Genomic DNA, 20,317 nt, shown 5'->3' on the forward strand with positions numbered 1-20,317 from the left:
AGACCATGAGGCGACTCATGAGCCGTGCGTAGCGTTGACCGATCCCACAGGTCCGCAGCACACGCTCGTTGCAGGGGTCCCAAGTGCCCTGGGCTCTGACGATCGGGGCATCCATCTGCACCTCGTAGCCCTTCGCTCTCAGAGTGTCGGCCAGGGGGGTGTATTTTTCCAGCTTATGAGCTCGGGCTTCGCGGAAGGCCAGGGTCCTGTTCTCAAAGGAGACTGTGACGTCGATGAGGATGATCCTTTTTCTGGGCCTCGTCGGTGACTACCACGTCAGGTCGCAACTGGCTGTCAGTACCGGGGATGGTGCAGCTCACGGTGACCTCCCCCAGGCGCGGTGCGATGGCTTTCACCAGGCAGTTCTGGATGGCATTGTGGCGCAGCTGCCAGGCTCTGGAGTGGGGCTTGCACTGCACAGGACATGGGGCAGGGTCTCGTTGGAGTAGCCGCACTTCCTGCAACACTTGTCTCGGTTCCTGTGGCAGACGGCTCTGTTGAGCGGGACGCAGTTGAGCCAGGCACGGTGGATGAACCGCCAGTCGCCGAAATGAGTGAAGCCGCCCCCGGCGAGGAAGTGGTTGCTGGCGTCCCACTTGCTGGTCAGTTCGAAGGCTTTACCCTGGTCCGGTTTACGCTTCAGGTTGTACTATATCTTCACTAAACTACAGACACACAGAGCATATTGGGGAAACAAAGCTTTCGTATATATATTAATTTTAGTTCAAAACCGTTAAAGTGACGCCAGTGCCCACTGCTTTCTCCAACTTCAAACGGAAATGGAGCTTGGCATGTTACTGTCTGCGGTAAGGTTTTAATGGAAACAGATTTATACTTCAGAAACAATGTGGTACTCTCTACAGGTACCATAAAAACACCGTATTTGCTAAATTAATATCTGAAGTACCTAAGGTTGATAAGATATGCATGATTTTATTAATATTGTTTAAAATGTAAAATAACGATTACATAGGATAGTTAAATTTTATGAGAAGAAAAAAATGACCTGATGACAAATTTAAAACCATACTGCAGTTTAATGTGCCCTGTATAGGAAAGAATGCTTCAGCAAGATGTATATAACTAGGAATGTTAAAATTACTTTAAAAAGTAAATCAGTTGAGTAAATCCACTTCTTATTAATGATTTTGTGTCATGAGTATCAGATATCACAATGAAAGGCCTGCTTTACTAATAACCAGAATGGTGTCATTCATGTTCAGGACAAAAATGGCAAGACAAGTAATTGAAAGTAATCTGGATTAAATTATTATGAAAAGTAATGGTACCTTGATGATTACTTTAGTAAATCTGGTTACAAATCTGTTTATGGTAAATCAATTACTTTAGCAACCCTGACTGTACAACTGGCAAACAAATATGTGATTTGATCCTTGTAATTCCCATTATAGACTAGGTGATCAGTCCTCTTTGCATGAAGATGAATTCGCCTTTGGAATTTAAAATTTGTGTGTGTTTAATCAGTATTTACAGTCTTCATGAGAATCTTGTAATAAAAACTTGTCACTTTTTTCCTACAGTGTGGTGTGGGGAGCAGTGAAACCTAGTGGTTAAAGCTGACAAATGGGAATCAGGAGCTCAGAATTCTATTCATGGCAAGGCCACAGGCACTCTGGCTCTGATCAAGTCATTAAGCCTCACAGTACTTCAGTTTCTCCATCTGTACAATACTTATATAATACTTAAAGTGCATTTAGATCCGTTGATGAAAGGTTCATCATATAAAGTATTACTTATTTTAAGAAAGGACAAAGCCCTAATTGTAAGCAGGTCTTAATTAAAGCAGGTCTTAATTATAGCTTCTTATACCTATAAAATACACTTTTAAAATAGTGTAATTGTAATAAATTAATCTTTTTTGTCATTTTCAAAACCTGTACATTGGCTTGCAAAGTGACAGATAACCATATTATTCTCTTCCTTGTTCACTTTTCCTCCCTGTATTCTTGTCTTCTATTCTGTTCTCATTTTAGAGACTACTCACGTGTGTAAGTGTTTGCAGGATCAGACCTCTAGACTGTAAATTCCTTAGAGAAGATCTGTTTTTATCTGAGTTATGAAACACCATACACCATATAAGGCCCTATGTAAGTAGGGTAATAAAAAAGTGTATCACCTTAGCTAGAGGAGAATAAGGCTGTAGTGTTCATTCTTTGTTGTGGACTTCACAGAAATGTAGCCATTATCCTACTGCTACTCTTTAGTCTTCTATGTAGCCCCTTGCTTTCCTAACCAAATACAGTCACTTCCTCCACTTGCAAGAGAAATATGGACAATATGGGGGTCATAGTAGATTACAAGCTAAATATGAGTCCATAGTATAAGACTGTTGCAAAGAAAGCACACACCATTCTTGGATGTATTAGCAGGAATGTTGTAAGCAAGACACGAGAAATATTCTTTTGCTCTACTCCACACTGATTAAGCCTCAACCTGAGTACTGTGTCCAGTTTCAGGTGCCACATTTCAGGGAGAATGTGGACAAATTGGAGAAAGTCCAGAGAAGAACAACAAAAATGATGAAAGGTCTAGACAACATGACCTACCAGGGAAGCTTGAAAAAATTGGGTTTGTTTAGTCTGGAGAAGAGAAGACTGAGAGGGGACATAGCAGTTTTCAAGTACATAAAAGCTTGTTAAAAGGAGGAGGGAGAAAAAATATTGTTCTTAACCTCTGAGGATAGGACAAGAAGCAATGGGCTTAAATTGCAGCAAGGGCAGTTTTGGTTGGATATTAGGAAAAACTTTCTAACCGTCAGGGTTGTTAAGCACTAGAATAAATTGCCTTGGGAGGTTGTGGGATCTGCATCATTGGAGATTTTTAAGAGCAGGTTAGACAACACTTGTCAGATATGGTCTAGGACAGTGGTTCCCAAACTTGTTCCGTCACTTGTGCAGGGAAAGCCTCTGGCGGGCCGGGCCGGTTTGTTTACCTGCTGCGTCCGCGGGGTTCGGCCGATCGCAGCTCCCAGTGGCCGCGGTTCGCTGCTCCAGGCCAATGGGAGCTGCTGGAAGCAGTGCGGACAGAGGGACATACTGGCTGCTGCTTCCAGCAGCTCCCATTGGCCTGGAGCAGCGAATCGCTTGCTATGTCTACACTGGCAATTGAAAGATATAACTTTAGTCTTTTAGAAGAGTTAACCCCACCACCCCGAAAGACACAAGTTTTGCCGTGACAAGTGCCAGTGTGAACAGCATGTTGTCGGCAGGAGAGTCGCTTATTGGGGGTGGAAGTTTTTTGTCAGCAGGAGATCCGAAAGACAGTGGCTACACTGCATGACTTTTAGTGGCACAGCTGTAGCAATACAGCCGTGTCGCTAAAAGCTGTGTAATGTAAACATAGCCTTAGTCCTGCCGTGAGCACAGGTGACTGGACTAGATGCTTCTGGAGGTCCCTTCCAGTTCTACGATGCTATAATTCTTCTCCAAAGTTATCTTTAATTACTGTGGTTTCCCTCACCTGATAGCGGGCTTTTGAAGAGCAAAATGATCCTCGATCATAAAAGTAAAGGGAGTTTTTTCCTTTGGCTTGAATGGGAGCAGAACAAAGGCTTTCAGCCATGAGTAGCTTTGTGCCAAGACTCCCCTGATTTCCACAATGCTAGTCGCTAAAGCTCAGAGGTCAGTTTCACTAGACTTGTTTGTATGTCAGTAGTCACTCACCATGGAAGAAATGGCTTCACCTAACTGTGTGAAAGCAGTGATAAATTCATTACCGTCTCAATATGGCCAATAATGAGCCAAAAGACTGGTTGATTAGCCGAAAAAATATAGAGCGAAGGGTTTCATGGGTTTTGCTAGAATGGTTGCAGTACTGTTTCTGTTTTTGCATATAAACAAAGAGCTTGTTTTTTTCCATGTGTTGTCTCTTTCACTAGTTAATAAAGGTAGAAGCCTCAAAACTGCAAAAAAATCTTTGCAATAGATTCTTGCTGTTCTTGGCTCCAAAAGTTTCCAAAATGGATGATAAATTGTCAGGAGGAGTGAGCTATACATCACTGGAAAAGCTCTCCTGATAAATCAAAGAACAAATGACTCTAAGACATGCAGACAAAATGTTTATAGATGGTAACCATAGATGGTGGCAAAAATACAATTACTTTTCACAGTGCCCCCAAGCAAGTTAGAAGATACCTTGTTAATGGTGGGGGTCGGGGAAATTCTCATTTTCTCTCTCTCACTCAAATTTGAATACATTCTATCCTACAGCATCATGAGGAAATGTCAGTGTGGGGGGTTTTATCAGTTGGCAAGAGCCACTATGACTAAATCTCAAAAGACTACTTTTAAAAAAAATTGCATGTATTTATATATAATATTTCTTGTCCGCCAGAAAAATTCTGATCAATCCATGTATGGTCTGTATTTGCAAAGTGCTGCTAGCTGCTTGCTCAACTTTACTGGAAAACTGCATAGCTGTAAATGCATTCACTTACTTGTCAGAACTCAGAGTTCCCATGTTAATCATAACAAGTTTGTGCAGAGAGGAACTGACCAAGCCTCTGCCAATAATCCCACTCTCTGATCCTGCCTGGTGACATCTGCGCTGGATTTTCTTCCTTTACATAATTAGATCCATTGATGTTTTCTTAGTGTTTAGCATACAGTGTGCTATGTTACTCTGAAAGTACATAAAGCTAAAAATGTATTTTAGGAGTAAGCAAGCCTAGGAAATGGCTGATGGAACTGATTAGCTTTAATTAATAATACTTTAATACCTGTAGCATTTTTTAAAAAAATCTACAGTACCTGTTCATTCTGAAAATTCCACTATTATTGAATTTTTAGAATATTTTACTTTAAAAAAAGATAGTTGTAGCTGTTCTCATCATTGGTTTCATTAAAGCCTGTGCCAAATAACTTTTATCTGAGATGTAAAACTTTAAAACAAATGGACAGACCAAAATAAATAAATAACCCTACTGTTATGAAAAAGAAATGTAATTAGAACCAGACTTACATTCAACTAGGCTTAGTTTACAGTAAGTTCTTGCTTTTGAAACTGTAATCACTGTCTGGCTATGTGTGAGAGAACCAAAGGAGCATGTTTTGATTGTGAGATAATGCACTTGTACTTATAGCATAGGACAACATCTACCTCATAGCCAGAACTTTCTGAATTAGGTCATGCACACCTCAGTGGTTAGCAGGCTTAATTTGTTACCTGAACTGATTTGCTTCTCTAATAATTTGAGGTGATTTTTTTTTAATCAAGAGGGGCTGTTTCTAATCAAATAATTTCTGGTAACCAAGTCAGAAAATGTAAACATCTGATGCACGTGCAATTTTCCAGAAATCACAGCTTTCTGGCTTGTAGAAACTTAAAGCTGCAGGCTAAAATTGAAATCCATATATAGGTGAGATTTGTGCTTAGGCACTTCGAAAATCCCACCCTAAGGTGCCTAAATGTGGACATAAGAGCCTAATTTTAAGATCCTATTTTGAATATGTTGGTCAGTGTTAAAACAAAGTAGAATAGGCCCAATTCACAAGTACTGTAAATCAGGGTAGGTCTAATGACTTCACTGGAGCTATGTTGAGTTAGGCTAACTGACGATCTCATCCATTTTATTCAGAACACTGGCTAGGCTACAGGAAAATATAACTAAGTAACATGCATTGTGGAGATAGTCTTATGCTAAACTAGTATAGGAATATTTGGGGATTACTTTTAATCAATGGACTCTGATCTAATCTGAAGATTGCAATAGCGCATTGATGTGCCTCTAAACAAAACAAAACAAAATCTGCTTTGAGACCATTTATTCTTCATTTCCAAGTCTCTCCTGTTGTCTGTTGCAAGTAATTTTGAAATAACTGGTATATCCTTCAAATTTATTTGTCTACTTAGAGCTGGATGAAAGCAATATTTGAATAATTTTTACCATATTTTTCAATGGATACTTACTTTGATGTCTGTGTATGAGACACACTCCATTAAGTAAAATATTTGAGTATTTTACTGCTTCATTTTGTCAACAGTGTACTTGAATATTTCTGGAGTTATATGATCAGCTCTTGATACAGTAGCATTACTTCAGTTTTCAGAGTAACAGTCGTGTTAGTCTGTATTCGCAAAAAGAAAAGGAGTACTTGTGGCACCTTAGAGACTAACCAATTTATTTGAGCATGAGCTTTCGTGAGCTACAGCTCACTTCATCGGATGCATACCGTGGAAACTGCAGCAGACTTTATATACACACAGAGATCATGAAACAATACCTCCTCCCACCCCACTGTCCTGCTGGTAATAGCTTATCTAAAGTGATCATCAAGTTGGGCCATTTCCAGCACAAATCCAGGTTTTCTCACCCTCCACCCCCCCACACACAAACTCACTCTCCTGCTGGTAATAGCCCATCCAAAGTGACAACTCTCTACACAATGTGCATGATAATCAAGGTGGGCCAATTCCTGCACAAATCCAGGTTCTCTCACCCCCCTCCAAAAACCACACACACAAACTCACTCTCCTGCTGGTAATAGCTCATCCAAAGTGACCACTCTCCCTACAATGTGCATGATAATCAAGGTGGGCCATTTCCAGCACAAATCCAGGTTTTCTCACCCCCCCACCCCCATACACACACAAATTCAATCTCCTGCTGGTAATAGCTCATCCAAAGTGACCACTCTCCCTACAATGTGCATGGTGATCAAGGTGGGCCATGTCCAGCACAAATCCAGGCTTTCTCACCCCACCCACTTTTTTTTTTTCTTTCACCCGGGGACACACACACACACACAAACTCACTCTCCTGCTGAGTGTGGTCACTTTGGATGAGCTATTACCAGCAGGAGAGTGAGTTTGTGTGTGTGGTTTTTGGAGGGGGGTGAGGGGGTGAAAGAACCTGGATTTGTGCAGGAAATGGCCCACTTTGATTGTCATGCACATTGTGTAGAGAGTTGTCACTTTGGATGGGCTATTACCAGCAGGAGAGTGTGTGTGTGTGGGGGGTGGAGGGTGAGAAAACCTGGATTTGTGCTGGAAATGGCCCAACTTGATGATCACTTTAGATAAGCTATTACCAGCAGGACAGTGGGGTGGGAGGAGGTATTGTTTCATGATCTCTGTGTGTATATAAAGTCTGCTGCAGTTTCCACGGTATGCATCCGATGAAGTGAGCTGTAGCTCACGAAAGCTCATGCTCAAATAAATTGGTTAGTCTCTAAGGTGCCACAAGTACTCCTTTTCTTATTACTTCAGTTGACAGTTTACACCCTTGAGGTGACTTGGCAATTTTATATTGACTTCCATTTGCATTAACAAACTTCTTCTTTCCTCCCTCAGTGTTTGATTATTGGAGGTGGTCCATGTGGTTTGCGGACTGCCATAGAACTTGCCTTTCTGGGAGCCAAGGTTGTGGTTGTGGAGAAGCGGGACACTTTTTCAAGAAACAATGTGCTGCATCTCTGGCCTTTTACAATTCATGATCTCCGGGGTTTGGGAGCGAAAAAGTTTTATGGAAAATTCTGCGGAGGATCTATTGACCATATCAGTAAGTACCAGTGACTACATGGAAATGTACAGTTTTGTTGAATGCTTGCTATGCAGAAAACTTGCTTCAGAAATATTAATAGAGATCTTTTCTGGACTTGCTGGGTAGCGTTTCTTTACCAAGATAGTAATGACACATTCTGAATACACACACAGAGAAAAATCCCCAAAGTCAAGCACTTCTGATTTGCCAAAATTGCATAATCTTATTTGAACAATAACCTATGCTCCTCATCAAAGCTTTAAGAGAAACCTTGTGTGGATGTTTTTTTAATTGCTGTCCACAATCAGTTTAACAGACTTCATTGTAGGGCGTCTTTAAAAGTGTACTCTAAAAATAAAAGGTTTTACAGTTGTATGAATGATACTGCTGCTTTATAGGTAATGCCTTAATTGTACTACGTGCCTTACAAAATATAGAAAAAGGGATGGTGCCTACCCAACCGGGATTTTAACCTAACTTGGACCAAAACAAACCTCCTGGACAGCATCTTGCGTGTTGGATTGTTTGCAGATATTATTGAGGAGGAGAACTTCTAGAGAAAATGGTACCAAAAATAGTAAACCAAATGTCTTGTTAAAAAACATGGAAATAAGTTTTGATCACCTTAGGGGGCCTATCTGCTTTTTCTTATAAAGAAATTGGGATGGAGGAGAATGGCATCTGACTGTGTGGCTATCTGTTTTAATTTGAATGTGTATTCATCACGGTATGACTAGATGCAATTTAGATGTATGTTTGATGTCTGATTTGAGTTAGATAGTGGGTTGGTAAACAAATGTCCTTGTACATGAAGGTTGAAAGCCTGGCCCCACAGAAGTCAATGGGAATTTTGTCACTTGACACGTCCCTTTTTAAGGCCCTGTTTTCAGTTGCTTATAACTTTACCAAATTTTAGCTCTTTGGGCTGAAATTTTCCATGTCAAGTGTCTGTGTCCAGATGAATTTTATTTGGAAAATAATTCTGTCCCCTCCAGAACTTGAAGTGGAACTGAAAATTCCTCTGCTTTCCGCAAATACCTGTGAAATCCTGTGTCTGTGTCTCATCCCCTCTACTGCTAGTCCCCACAGAGGATAACAACTTACTACAGCTGTCATTTACTCCATTAGCTCACATGGCAGAGGACTGTGTGGTGGATCAAAACTATGTTAAAAGAACATGATCAAGGTTGTAGAATCAAGCACTCAGTAAAGTTAGGAAATATTAAGGTTGCCTATGCAATCTTAATTGAGCTGCCTTGGGCATATGCGTTATGGTACAGTCTTTAACTGCGTAATATTCTATTTTTTCCGCAGGATTCTTTCCTCATTCAGTGTATAGGCTGGACCTGTTGTGTGATGAATCCGAGTTGTGTAGTAAAGGAGAGTAGAACTGCTACTTCAGTTGCAGAAGTTGAAAGGCATGTAGTGAATGAGGCAGGGGATTGCAGGAAGACAAAGGATTATCTTGTGGTTCAGGCAGTGGAATGCTGCCCTGGGAAGTAAATTCTATCCCTGCCCGGCCACAGAGTGATGCTTGGCAAGTCACTTAAACTAAACTTTTCACAGGGAGTCATAATTTTGTATGTGCCTCATTTTCTGGGTGTCTGTCTTGAGACCCTGGGCCCCATTTTACAAATGGGGAACTGAGACAAAGACTAAGGTCAGAAGTATCCACTAATTTTGGATACCCAATTTGACATGCCAAGGACCTGATTTTTCAGAGTGCTTAACATTATTTTAATACTTGATAGCTTCAAAACACAGTTCCCACTGTCTTCAGTTGTGAGCGCTCAACACTTCTGCAGATCAGGTCTTAGGGTCTCAAGTGAGGCACCCAGAAAATGAGGAACACGCAGTTAATGACCACCTGTGAAAAGTTAGGCTCAAGTGACTTGCCTAATCTCTACGGACTCCAGCAGAGAAACTGAAAAGATGTTATGTATCTGTACAGTGCCTAGCTCAATATGAGGGCCCCAGGTGCTACCACAATATTAATTTAATAAAGGAAATGCTATTACATAGTTTAAAATGACAAATGTGTTATCACTGTTCATAGGTATTCGACAGCTTCAGCTTATCCTCTTCAAAGTTGCACTTATGCTGGGAATTGAAATCCACGTGAATGTAGAGTTTGTGAAAGTTCTGGAACCTCCTGAAGATCAGGAAAACCAAAGTATGACTGACTTGTGACTTCAAATAACAAAATTAAGAAACCAGTAACTTTGTCCTATTGAATTATTCTCATTGTATGAAATAACTGTATTATCGTTTATGAAATAATTTCTAATCAAGCCAAGGTAGCACACTTCCTCTTAAAGAAACTTGTGTCTTTCTTATGAAACGGTGTATGGAATCGCAAGCATGATAACTGTCATGGTGTCAATACACTGATCCATTTAAAAATATCCCCTGCCAGAGAAGTAGAGGTTTCTCACTATGCCTGCTGGTGTGTGCTTGAGTTTTTGTAGGGAGGCTAGTATGGTCTTCTGCTGTCTTCTTGGCATGAGAATTTTAGATTGATAAATATGAATTCTGAGGATGTCTTTAAGCCCCATGAGCCAAATTTGTTGCTCTTTCTTCCATCCTGTGTGACTCCTATTGACAGTTAGTACCCTATCAGAAGTTAACCATTCTCATTTAATGGTATTTACCAGTATATATAAAAAAGGCTGCAAGTCTGTCACAGATGTCATGGATTCCATGACTTTCCGGGACTTCTGCAGCATTTGGTGTGACTGGTCAGGGGGCCACCTGACCAGTTCAGCCAGCCCCTGGGCCAGCCGCAGTAGCCACTGCTGGAGCAGTCTCGGGCCACCGCCTTCCCCACAGCAGCAGCAGGAGGAGTTTGGATGTGGGAAGGGGCTCAGGACTGGGGGTTGGAGCGTGGGAGGGAGTGAGGGGGCTCTGGGCAACGCTTTCCTTGGGGAGCTCTCTGGAAAAGGGGAGACATGACCCACCCTCCCTCAGCTCCTAGCTCTGTGCACTGCCTTGCCTGCAGACATCGCCTGCAGGGACTGCCTCGCAGCTCCCCCCAAGCTAATGGGAGCTTCAGAGCCAGCTCTTGGGGTGGGGGGAGCGGGTAGTGTGTGGAGCTAGGAGCTGAGGGAGGGACATGTCCTCACTTCCAGAGAGCTGCAAGAAGCCGGGTAGGGAGCCTGCCAGCCCTGCCAACTCCTCCCCACTAGCACCAGCGGGGGGTCCTTGCCCGTGCACCGCCACCCTCTTCACCCAGCACCAGCGGGGGTCCTCGGCTGCTCCTCCCACCCCCCCACCCCCACCCCAAGATTTAATCAGGGGTGTATATAGTAAAAGTCATGGACAGGTCACGGGCCATGAATTTTTGTTTACTGCCCATGACCTGTCCATGACTTTTACTAAAAATACCTGTGACTAAAACATAGCCTTAGTTTATAAGATGTGGTGCAAAATTTAATATAGACTGAACAAGTTTTCCATTTTATATCTTGGTTGCTAGTACTACTTCTGTGCTGTTTTTAATTGACTGTGGGTAGATGAAATGAGATAAAGGGATACTAGTTATGATTGTGAGTATTTGTATTTAGAATATTTGTCATTAATATAAGTACAGGTAATTCAAACATTTTCAGATTATGTTTTAGGTTAATGAAAGTGATGCATCTTTCTTTAAAAGGTTGTAGCATTTTGGCTAGATTTTATTTTCCCCCTCTCTTTGTGTTAGATTAATTGGAATTTGCTTAACAGTTTTTAAAATAAAACTATTGGGGTCTAATTCTGCAAACACTTTTGAGTGAGTTGTCGCGTTGAGTTCAAGCTGGGACTACTCACGTGAGTAAAATCACTTGTGTATGTATTCACAAGATTGGGCCCATAGTCAACATAATGTTTTATATGATCCAAATGAAGGCGTTCCTTTCTGCCATCAGCTTGTAAGCTTAGTCCTCATTATCATTAGTGGGAGTTCCACTGACGTCAAAGCTGTGTGTAAGTTGTATGCAGATGTCTGAGAGCAGAATTTGGTTCAGTTTGATTGGAAAATAGATTCTTTTATCCTAATTGCTTTCCTTCACATTCTAACAATGCTTCTTCTGTAACAATGCAATATTTGAATAAGTTTTATTACTTGTTTCTTTAGAGATAGGTTGGCGGGCTGAATTTCTCCCAATGGATCACCCTCTGTCAGAGTTTGAATTTGATGTTGTTATTGGTGCAGATGGTCGCAGGAACACGTTAGAAGGTAGGTAAAAAGATATTCTTAAGATCAATAACGGTCTTAAAGTACAGTGGAAAGGCTAAGAAGAACAGAAGGGAATGGTTTCAGAGTAACAGCCGTGTTAGTCTGTATTCGCAAAAAGAAAAGGAGTACTTGTGGCATCTTAGAGACTAACCAATTTATCTGAGCATGAGCTTTCGAGAGCTACAGCTACTGAAGTGAGCTGTAGCTCTCGAAAGCTCATGCTCAGATAAATTGGTTAGTCTCTAAGGTGCCACAAGTACTCCTTTTCTTTTTTCTAGAAGGGAATGGGTTATCTCTCCCTCCCTCCATAAGTGTTTGCGTATATGACAGTGGAAATTCCTTTATGGCTTGTCTCCTGCCTTTATTATGGTGTGTTCAGCTGTACCCCAACAAGTGAGACATCTAATTCATTACCGATTCTTAGGGCCATCTCTGCCAGTTTGTAGGGATCATATTGTGGTGGTTAGTACCATAAGTCCCTACTGCAAGGTTAACAAATAACATGCTGGTTTAATTTTATGGTGATTTGACAAAAATGTATTGAACTGCACATTCTTCATGTCATTGTGTCATAAGTCAGCTGAATATACTTGAAATAATGATCATATAGTGACTGCCAGGTATTTTAATGAACACATCAGAGGAGTTGTTCTTGGATGGTTGTGATTTATATCAGAAGCAGTCATTTCAGTAACACATGTAAGAGATAATAACTGGCAGGAAAGGAAGGTCCTGTTGTTACATCTCTTACAGTCATCAAACAGAATTCCAACCGCCTGAGTTGCCTTTGTGAGTGAGACATTAGCTAAGCAGCTCTGGCATCACATGAACAAACCTGTTACTTAATTACATGTTGTTCTGATAGCTTTAATTATACTCATATTAGTTTCAACTCATCAAGCTCCTGATTTCCCTTTTTATTTGTCTTAGTTTGCTCCAAATGTCAGCTTTTTCTCCCATCTGCCAAATGCAATACAGTGCTTATAGATTTTTTTTTTTTCCCCCCTCTGTAACTTTTTAAAGTTGGAAAATTTCGGACATGCTTCCTTAGGTGTCTTTGCAGAAAGTCTGTTGCAGGATTCACACATCAGCAAAACAAAATTACCGCCAGTGTTATGTGTTGGGGATTGCAGATACTAGCAAAAATCTTGGCGGCCCCTTTAAAGAAATCATTGGGCCAAGAGAGAGTATTTAATGCCCACCATAGTTTATCAGACTAAAGACATTCATAAAATAGTGATAATTTGCACAGGATACTCATACCAAGCAAAGGATGAGGTCGAAACTAGAACAGAAACACACACCTACAGACAAATCACTATATACTGTGAATTTCTTAATTTTCCCTGATACTGACTATGAAATACACTAGCTGAAAGTCATAATTTTCACAGTTGGTTTAAACTACTCCATACGATCCTGATCCTGCAAATATGCATCTGCTTAAGTTTACACATGCAAGGTATCAATGGACTGCTCAAATGCATAAACATAAGCAGATGCATATTTGCTAGATCATGACCTATCTCACTCTCACACACTTTTTCTATCTTTCTCATAGTTGTAGGAGCCAAATATTTTTCAGATTTTCTGTGTTCCTCCTCTTAATTGTTGACCCAAAAAAAAAAAAAGCAAGTTAAGACTAACTATATAGTAAGTGCTACCAAAACTCTGGCTCTTTCCTAAGTAGCTTTTACAAATATTCTCCCTCATTATTTTGATTCACATTGTTTTAAAATTTTCAAGTAATGAATACATGGGTTTGTTTTTGCTCCATGCTTCCCGCTTCCTCCCTCCCACCCACCCCAGAATAAAAAATAAACAACCAAACAAAAATCCAACCTTCAACTTAATGTTGTATATCTTTATTACAGTACCACACGTGTATCTGCAGGTCTTTTGGGGATAGGGATATGCAGACACTTGAAAGGAAATGTGTGGGATTTTGGAAAAAAGAAGGAATCCACTGGCCATAAGCTGGGGGCTGGATTGGTATTTGTTTGCGAAAGAGAGAGCTGCCTTGAAGGTTCCCCCATCCCAGAGCATGGTTGTAAAAACTTTGGCTGGTTTTACACACCACCCAGGGTTACAAGAACTTCTCTCTGGATTGCCAGTCTTCATTGTCACTGAAGGGCACTAAAATGTTGGAGGGATGTAACCCAACTTTGTTTAATAAGGCTGCAAAAGCTGATAAGTAATACAGTATTTCAGAGAGTTTGAAATTGGCAGCTTAAACTTTTCAAGATATATGGGCCAGCCTCAACAAATGAACCTTAGTGTCGCTGTAGTGTTAATTCTTTTCCTTGTTCTCCAGGTTTTAGAAGGAAGGAGTTTCGTGGAAAGCTGGCTATAGCTATCACAGCCAACTTTATCAACAGAAACACAACTGCAGAAGCCAAGGTGGAAGAAATTAGTGGTGTCGCTTTCATCTTCAATCAAAAATTCTTCCAGGATCTTAAAGAGGAAACGGGTAGGTCCTTATTCTCTTTTTTTTTTTCTTTTTTTGGGGGGGTGACCAAACAAAATATGTGGTAGGGCAACTCGATATATTCAGGGCCACCCACCTACCACCGCTTCAAAAATAGTTTATAATGTATTAAATAACAAAGCAATAAAATTCTGCTGATTTTAAAGCCTTAGGGAAGGAGGTGTTCATACAATGGAATTTTTTTATCATGGGTGTTACCACAACTTGGATCTTTTGGCATTTTCATTTTTCTCAACTTTAAAAAATATTTTTGATACAAACTATAACTTTTTGTGAAAGAACATTCTCAATACCTAGAGATTTCCCTTAAGGAGAGCATGCTTTGATTTCTTTGTATTACTTCACTTTGTATTAGTGTCATTGTCTATTTGTTAAGAGAGTACTTTTTAAAGTACATGTTGGTTTGCTGTCAATAGGCTTTTATATCACTTTAAAATAAAATATAAATAGTTTATATAATTTACAGTGAATGGCTTTAAATCAATTGTATCTTGCGTTAAACCTTCATCCTTGGGTGTGTGAAAAAGGAGCCCAGAATAGGGCAACATCCACTAGAAGTATAGTACGAGTATATACTTCCATTCCCTGGTTTCAGGGGGATTCCCACGTTGCAGCCTGTATTTTAAATTAACGTTTTGGGCACCATGCGCTTGATCCTACTCCAATTTAAATCAATGAGCATTTTATTGGAGCCGTAGCTAGGCGTATGGCAACCTACATATTTTGTGTCAAATATGGATCACATTTTCCCTTTTTTAGAAGATTATTTAGAATGCTAGTAATAGCAAAAAATATTTTACAGCTGGTCAAGGACTTTCTTGTATTCTGTATTTGGGGCCCCTTTGTTCTATGCACTCTGCAATCTCAGTTGGGGACTCCAAGTATTTATATTCAGGAGGTGCCTGAACTAAACTTAAATGAAAGATTCTTGTGGGGACTATATCCATTATTGATGGCAAATGGCTAAACTAATGAAAAAATTCATTTAAGTTAGGTTTTCTTCACAAATGTCTTGTCATCTTTGCAGGAATTGACCTGGAGAATATTGTTTACTACAAAGATAGCACTCACTATTTTGTAATGACAGCAAAAAAGCAGTCTCTTCTGGACAAAGGAGTGATTATCAATGTACGTATAGATGCAGGGCAAAGCCCTCTATTTTATTTGACTGAGACTACATGAGGGTGGCTGAACAGAAGGTTTTAATTGACTCATTTGATCATTTTATGATTAGAGTCTGAATTACTTAGATGGTGGTTTACCTGTGTTTGGTTAATTTTTACAGTGAGAACACAAAACTCAGAGAACTGAAAATGGTACTGCTTAAATGTATCAGTTCAGAAACTGGTTGTAATATGATCTTGAGTCACCCTGAAAGAGTCATTGGCTACACAGGCATTGATATCACTGTAGACAGTAAACCTCAGTGACTCAAAAATCAAATTAGGGGAAACTGTGTATGTTCAGGCAGCAAACTGAGAGAGCCTCGGATAGAGTCCAACATTGAAATGTTAAATTGTCCCAAATGGATGAAATGCAACAGGAAGGTCACTTTTAAACAAGTTGGCCTTTATAAACAAGTTTCAAAGTACCTAGTAATTCTTGGGTGTCCAAACTGAGATGGTTAAAGGGCCTTAATTTTCAGAAACTGAGTGCTCAGCACTTTCGGAAAATCAGACCCCTTCAAGATGTCTCCTGTTAGGCACCAAAAAATCACTTGTCATTTTGTAACCATGCCAGAATAGTCATAACAGATTAGAATCTTCCTAGGAGGAAAGGAAGTACCTGTATGTGGGCTATCAGAATCTTGTTTGGCTTGTGGGTACTATTGATGAGACAAAGTCGTCACCCTTTTTGGAAACTGCTTCTCTGATGAGTCCTTGGTAACTATTTTCAGCTTAGAGTGTAGAATAGTGTTCAGCGAGGCAGGGAGATTGGAGTATTCTCACCATTGTCACCACAGTCCCACTTTGAGTAGCCTCCCCTTCGTGACTTGCTACAGGTTGGGACTCTGGGACTTACCATCACACCAGTGGACCTCCCCATCCCCCCAATCCTGAAAGATGTTCAGAACGGACCAGTTGATGGAACAAAATGACATCACTGTCTCCAGGATAGTGATCCGGATGACTCCTGTGTTGTGAATCTAAGACTCCTCTTTCCTGGTTTTCATTTTGTCTAAAGAGTCCATCTTAGTCACCAGGACAAATCTAACTTTGCAATGCTTTGCCATGACCACTTTTGAACTAAAAAGCAATGGTGTGCAGCCTGACTTCAGGGTTGGGCTGGTTAGTTTTTGTTTAAATGCCTTTCATGGACTGGCTAGAGGACAACAGAACAATCTAACCAAACCCCTTTCCCTACCTAGGAGGGTAAAGCTGTGATACTGGAATGGATAACTGGATCGTTTGTCATGTGCTGTGACTGTGGCTTTCCAGCAATTATACTGCAACCAAGAGACAGAAGCTGCATTTCCCAAACTTTAGCTAATCTTTTTTCTATTCCCTATAGATGGGATCAGACTTCAACAATAAAACCTGATAGTTACTAATCTCCCCAACAAGAACATTTAGTACTATTTTAGAGACTGACAAGCAGATTGTTCTCCATTGGAAATAGTGCCTGAAATTGTCTTGGATTTCAAGACACTTTTTTTTTTTTTTTTTTTAATTTTGTGGGTGGTGGTTGATGTACAACAAGCAAAACCAAATTCCTATCAACAGAGCCACAGATATAAATTTCTGTTCCTTTTATATTGCCACAAAACTAACACAGTATCTTTAAAGGAATTCTATTCTAAAAGCACTGTCCCATTGTCTGGCCCTGCAGGAAGGAAAACAGGAGGCAATGGATGTGGTTTGAGCAGGCTACAACTTGATTCACTTAAAATATCTGGGAGTATCTGGCAATAAATTGTGCAGTGCAGGATATCATTAAATTTCACCTCTGTGGGAGAGGTACCGTCAGCCCTCCCTCTTCCCATCCTGGTCCAAGCCAGCCCATTGCTGGGACCTTGCTTCCCTCCCATTGTATAAGAGTTAAGGGGCCTGAAAAGGGAAGAGCCAGACATTACAAGCCCTGAACCCTCTACTTAGCTTTCTTAAGCGCTGCTTTCCTCTAAATCCCCTTCCAATCCATTTTATCCAATAACTGTATCCGTTCCATACCAAGTATCTGCACTGGACATCTGCCACAAAGAGACACTAGGTTGGCTGCCTCACTGCTTTCCTAGCTGGGTTTCCAGATATTTGCTGATACTTTTATCTAACGTTAGGAAAACACTATTTGCTTCCCATTCAGATGGGTGTACCCCATTCTCCCTGAAGTTGGGCGCCCAATAAAATATGTCCAGATGAAGTGGGTTTCTCTGGAACATCCCCTTCTCTGGTCACCTGGAAGGGTAATCGCCCTTCCTCCCCACCTGATCCAGCCATTTCCTGTTAAAACTGCTCCATCCAGGTAAATTTTCCCCTTCCTCCCCCTCTGCCATCAGTTGCAGAGGGATCCCCTTACAGTGGCAACACTGCATGCAGCTGTGGTGAGGACATTTGCACAGCATTCACCATTGCTTTTCTCAACTTAATCCTATTTTCAGGGCTCTCTCACAATATGTACACACTCAAAAAAAATCCTGTTGTGGAGCTGGAGCCACTTAACCAAGGTCACAGGCAATTGGCACATCCACACCATTTCTTTGATCCATTTATGTCTCGTGCTAAACACAACCTGTCTAGAGATAACTGGGCTAATATCGGTTCTGCAGCATCATCCATCTAGGATGTGCCAGGTCAGGGGTCTCATCCATGATTAAGCTGGAAATAGAAATCACCTTATCAGTCACTGATGGTAAGCAGCATGACCCATAAAGAAAGGGTCCCTGCGAAGTTGAGCAGTTTGCCTCTAACAAATTCTTTCCTTGCCCAATTTGTAGATAGTCTATTATGTCTTACCCAGTGTCCATGTATATACAGTTCTAAACCATAGCCTCATCAGTATCCGGTCATATATGCCAGATCACTTGTCACTCAATAGGGTGACCTAAGTCCTAAAGTGCAATATTTTCAGTAGTGATGGGACATGAAAGACAGAATGCATTGCATATTGATAAGTAGTGGTGATGATACCTTCTCAATAGGAGGGTAGTAAATTTATCAAAATAACGTGTAGCTAAAGGGAGGAGGGTGAAGAAAACACTATTTTCCATTGCAAGTAATAATGCTTATTTGGCTTGCTGCATAGAGAGTTACTATTTCTGGATTGGGCTCAGTATATAGTTTAAAATATTAAGCTGTGTGTTTACATATTAACAAGTTTTCTAAATATTTAAGTAGCAGTCAAATTTCTCTCAGTACTTTGCCACAAGATGCGATGTTGCCATCTGCTGTGTGCTATTCTATTTTCTGTCCCTGCATTAGAATATTTTAAAATCTCTCATACTGCATGTGTTTTTGTCTCTTCAGGACTATATTGATACTGAGATGCTTCTCTGTGGGGAAAATGTAAACCAGGACAATCTGTTGTCGTATGCAAGGGAAGCTGCAGACTTTGCAACCAATTACCAGCTGCCTTCCTTGGATTTTGCGATTAATCACTATGGGCAGCCAGACGTGGCTATGTTTGATTTTACTTCCATGTATGCCTCTGAAAATGCTGCACTAATAAGAGAAAGGAACAGACATCAGCTCTTAGTTGCCCTTGTTGGAGATAGTTTACTTGAGGTATACCAAATAGCAACAACAAAAAGCATTTTTAATTCCTTAAAGTAAAAATATGTTTTTATGCTGTAAGAGGAGTTTGGTTTGGTTTTGTTAAACCGCAGGTTCAAGTACTTTGGTAAATGCATTCAGGTTGCTTATTTTGACAATATAATAACCAGGAGGTGGCAATGTGAATTTTATCTGGTAGCTGGCATAAGCATAAATCTTTCCTGAAAAGAATAAAATTAGGAAGATTCAGAAACCAGCTGAGCTGGCCACATATTTAATAATATCTAGTAACAGACAGCTTTTTTACTTAATTTTTCAGCTTGTTCATAATTTCTATTTGTTTAAAGGGAAACTGACAAGTTTTGAACTTTTTAAATGACTCATTTTTTAAAAGCTGCAATTTCTCACAGAATACCATTAACTAGAATGGCTGGATTTAATTTTTTTTCTTCCATCCTTATAAGGTTCTTTAAGGAGAAACAGGAAATAAGGGGAAAACCGTGAGACTGCTTCTGCATAAAACACTGGCAAATGCATAAAGTATAAAGAAACAAAAAATCCAGAGAAAAATTTTGTTACGTGCGGACTTCCTCAATTAATAACCTTTAGGTGCCACTTTAAACTACAGTGTGATTAGGTCCAACACTTTGACAGACAACTTAGCTTTTAAAAAAAGAAAAAAAAACCCTCTAAAGTTGGAAGGGAAGTGACTCCTTATTGGTCATGTCAGCTGTACTAACTGTGGGCCCGATACTACAGACACTTGCTCATATGTGTAAGTTTACCTACATGAGTAATTCCAGGGAAATCTTCAAAGGAGTTGCTTGTGTGTGTAAATGTTTAAGTTACTCATTATTATTCATGCTTGTACATGTCTGTATCAGAGTGGTGTGGCATTATGGGCTTTCTTCAGGATGTCTCGCACAAAATGGAGTACATGTTGATTACTTGGCTGACATATACACTCGCATTGCCATTAGAGATGGTCTAAGAATATCGGTGGACCCTCTTTACTTTGTCTTACAATAAATGTTGTGAAACGTTGGTGCTTTTTTCTTTACACTGGAATTTTCTCTCATTTTCATACTATAACTTGTCAGTAACAAATGCCTGGCTAATGATCTCTGATGCGGATTCCACTTGTATGTAACACAAGTTGTGTTTCACAGCTGAAAACAGGGAGCCAGGTCCTCTGCTGGTGTAAATGGCATAGCTCCCTTGACTGCAGTCCCAGTCAGTCAGACTGTCCTGCTTTGTACTTTTGATGCTAGAAGTATACATTAGAGTGAACAAGCAGTGTACTCAGTATTGTCAACCCCCGATGTTCAGAAATCATCTGTCAGATCCCCAAAACATCGTGAGATTGGCTTAAAAATCAGGAGTGTTTTTTTTTTTTAAATAAGAAA

At 40.3% G+C, this 20,317-nt stretch overlaps 1 protein-coding gene across 12 annotated transcripts in view; it reads left to right on the top strand.

Moving 5' to 3' along the window:
• Positions 1–20,317, top strand: part of MICAL2 (microtubule associated monooxygenase, calponin and LIM domain containing 2) — a 188,491-nt gene that overhangs the window by 52,845 nt on the left and 115,329 nt on the right. For 11 of the 12 annotated variants that reach the window (XM_073347611.1, XM_073347614.1, XM_073347615.1 and 8 more), the window contains exons 3-8: positions 7,312–7,519; positions 9,558–9,674; positions 11,616–11,717; positions 14,032–14,187; positions 15,233–15,333; positions 18,666–18,923. In XM_073347611.1, coding sequence (XP_073203712.1) covers positions 7,312–7,519; positions 9,558–9,674; positions 11,616–11,717; positions 14,032–14,187; positions 15,233–15,333; positions 18,666–18,923 — 942 coding nt within the window. Of the gene's footprint in view, positions 1–7,311; positions 7,520–9,557; positions 9,675–11,615; positions 11,718–14,031; positions 14,188–15,232; positions 15,334–18,665; positions 18,924–20,317 lie in introns of those variants that run through there. The other variant, XM_073347623.1, reaches the window with a different exon arrangement.

This window comes from Lepidochelys kempii, chromosome 6, assembly GCF_965140265.1.
Source record: "Lepidochelys kempii isolate rLepKem1 chromosome 6, rLepKem1.hap2, whole genome shotgun sequence".
Lineage (NCBI taxonomy): Eukaryota > Metazoa > Chordata > Testudines > Cheloniidae > Lepidochelys > Lepidochelys kempii.